The 1,950-nt window shown below is 42.3% G+C and overlaps 1 protein-coding gene across 1 annotated transcript in view; it reads right to left on the reverse strand.

The window, feature by feature from the left end:
- vps26c (VPS26 endosomal protein sorting factor C) overlaps positions 1 to 1,950 on the reverse strand; it is a 4,641-nt gene extending 2,691 nt beyond the window's left edge. The window contains exons 1-5 of the mRNA XM_077547276.1: positions 1,775 to 1,950; positions 894 to 1,037; positions 508 to 657; positions 284 to 364; positions 35 to 109 (exon numbers count right to left, since the gene is read on the reverse strand). Of these exons, the coding sequence (XP_077403402.1) occupies positions 35 to 109; positions 284 to 364; positions 508 to 657; positions 894 to 1,037; positions 1,775 to 1,831 (507 nt within the window). The 5' untranslated portion in view covers positions 1,832 to 1,950. The remainder of the gene's footprint in view (positions 1 to 34; positions 110 to 283; positions 365 to 507; positions 658 to 893; positions 1,038 to 1,774) is intronic.

Raw genomic sequence — 1,950 nt, forward strand, 5'->3', positions numbered from 1 at the left:
GAGCAGCAGAAAAGCAGTCAAAGGTTTGTGCCACCTCGCGGATGTTCTGCAGGGTGTCTGGTGTGATGGTGAAGTTGACCGGGGTGGCGCCCACGTTAGCTTTCTGTGGCTAAAACAACACAGAAATAGCTCAGTGCAGTTGTTGAAATGGATTAATTGCATTCCCATTCATTTTAATAGGGAAATATGTTAACATTTCAAGATACAAGCAGGCCATGGAACGATTTAAACTCTGACTATTGTTGCAACTAGTGTTTGTGTGTTTCGAGTATATTTTCCCAACCTGTGCGTGCACGATGAACTCGCAGCTCCTGCTGAGGTCTTTGGCCAACAGGGAGCGCTTCAAGTCACAGCGGAGAGTGTACTGCATGGAACCAACATTTGTGCTTTATTATAATTTTTGTCAAGTGAAACCGCTTACAATGCCAAAAAAATAAATAAAAGGACTATTTTTCGAGAACTGATGCGGACGGAAATGCTGTCCGTGTATTTCTGCAGTGCGCTCACCTGGATGTTGACAAAGACCCCGTGGTAGGTCTCGTACAGAGCTTTGTTGCCTTTGGCGTTGAGAGGGAACTCAAAAGGGATTTCGGTCTTGCCTCCCGGGATCTTTCCGGCCTTGGCCACCTCGATGCTGCAGCTGATCAGCGAGATGGGCTGCCGAAGCGACGTCAAATGCAGTCAATGTACTTGTAATCTAATAAAGATAATAACAGAACTGAGTAATGATTTAGGCCCGTAAAGTTTTTATTGCACGGTCAACGTTTCAGTGCTTTTTCACATTTCCATTGACATTCATTTGCATGCCTTTCTGTGAAACTACCAGTTTGCGTCACAAGTGCAAGCTCCTGACATCTGGAGTTCAGCCTGTTTTACTGTTCATTTTGTGTTACCTTGACTGAGTTGTAGAAGGCTTCGAAGACACCCACGCTCTTAGAGCTCAGCTGCAGGTTGACCAGGCCCTCCATGCTCAGGGAGATGCCGTGATGCTGCATCGCCTCCTTGCACGCCAGGACGATAACGCCGGCCACAAACTCCTGCATGATGATAGACAAACACGCTACCACCTCTGAAGATGGAAACCAATCCATCACTGGTTTAGAATCCCAAATCAAATTCACACAAGGTCCAATGAAGATAAAATGAATAAAAGTACCAATGGTTTATTCTCTATAAAACTGGTTTAATGTACAGCATCATTCAGAAGCATAATACAGGACTATCCACTCCAAAAATAATAAGACTTTATTCCTGTAATGACATGCCTCATGTTCTCAAAAACATATATGACCTTATTCCCGTAATATTACTTCTTTAATTCTTGAAATACAGTAATGCAGGGATGTACGATTAATGGAGTAATACGTAAATCAAAACAATATTAGGGGTTTTAGATTGCCCAGAGCTAATGTAGTTAGAAATAATTGGTTTTGTATGTTTGTTTCATTACGCGCCCCCAAAAGGAGATGAACTGATACAATTAATTGTAAATTATTGCGCTAGTACCAAAATAAACTCGTGGACCCCAGTTTTAAACACACTGGTTTAGAGTAGTATGTAGTTGCCTTTTTGCCACTTTCAATCTAGTATTCAAATGGTAAATTGAAAAATAATTAGAAGAAAACTATTTTGAGTGGGAAGAAATGCGTGGGAAGAAATGCTAATGAGATGCAAGTCATGAGACCAGGATGGCACCTCCTCTGTCAAAACAGACGTTAGCTTAGCCCGTTAGCCCGTTAGCCCGTTAGCCTCACTTCACGTTCGATGTACTTACACCCTCATGATAAACTTTGTTGGCCCGTTTCAGTCGTATGTCCAACGTAACGCTCATCTCCGGTCGTCACACGTCAACCCAGTAGTTAGGTGGAAAAAATTACATGCTGAATGACTTAACTTGTTCGTATATTAGGAAATAGCTTTAGTGGTTACTTTCGAGATATAACCGGAAAT

Source organism: Vanacampus margaritifer, chromosome 16 (assembly GCF_051991255.1).
Source record: "Vanacampus margaritifer isolate UIUO_Vmar chromosome 16, RoL_Vmar_1.0, whole genome shotgun sequence".
In the NCBI taxonomy this organism is placed as follows: domain Eukaryota; kingdom Metazoa; phylum Chordata; class Actinopteri; order Syngnathiformes; family Syngnathidae; genus Vanacampus; species Vanacampus margaritifer.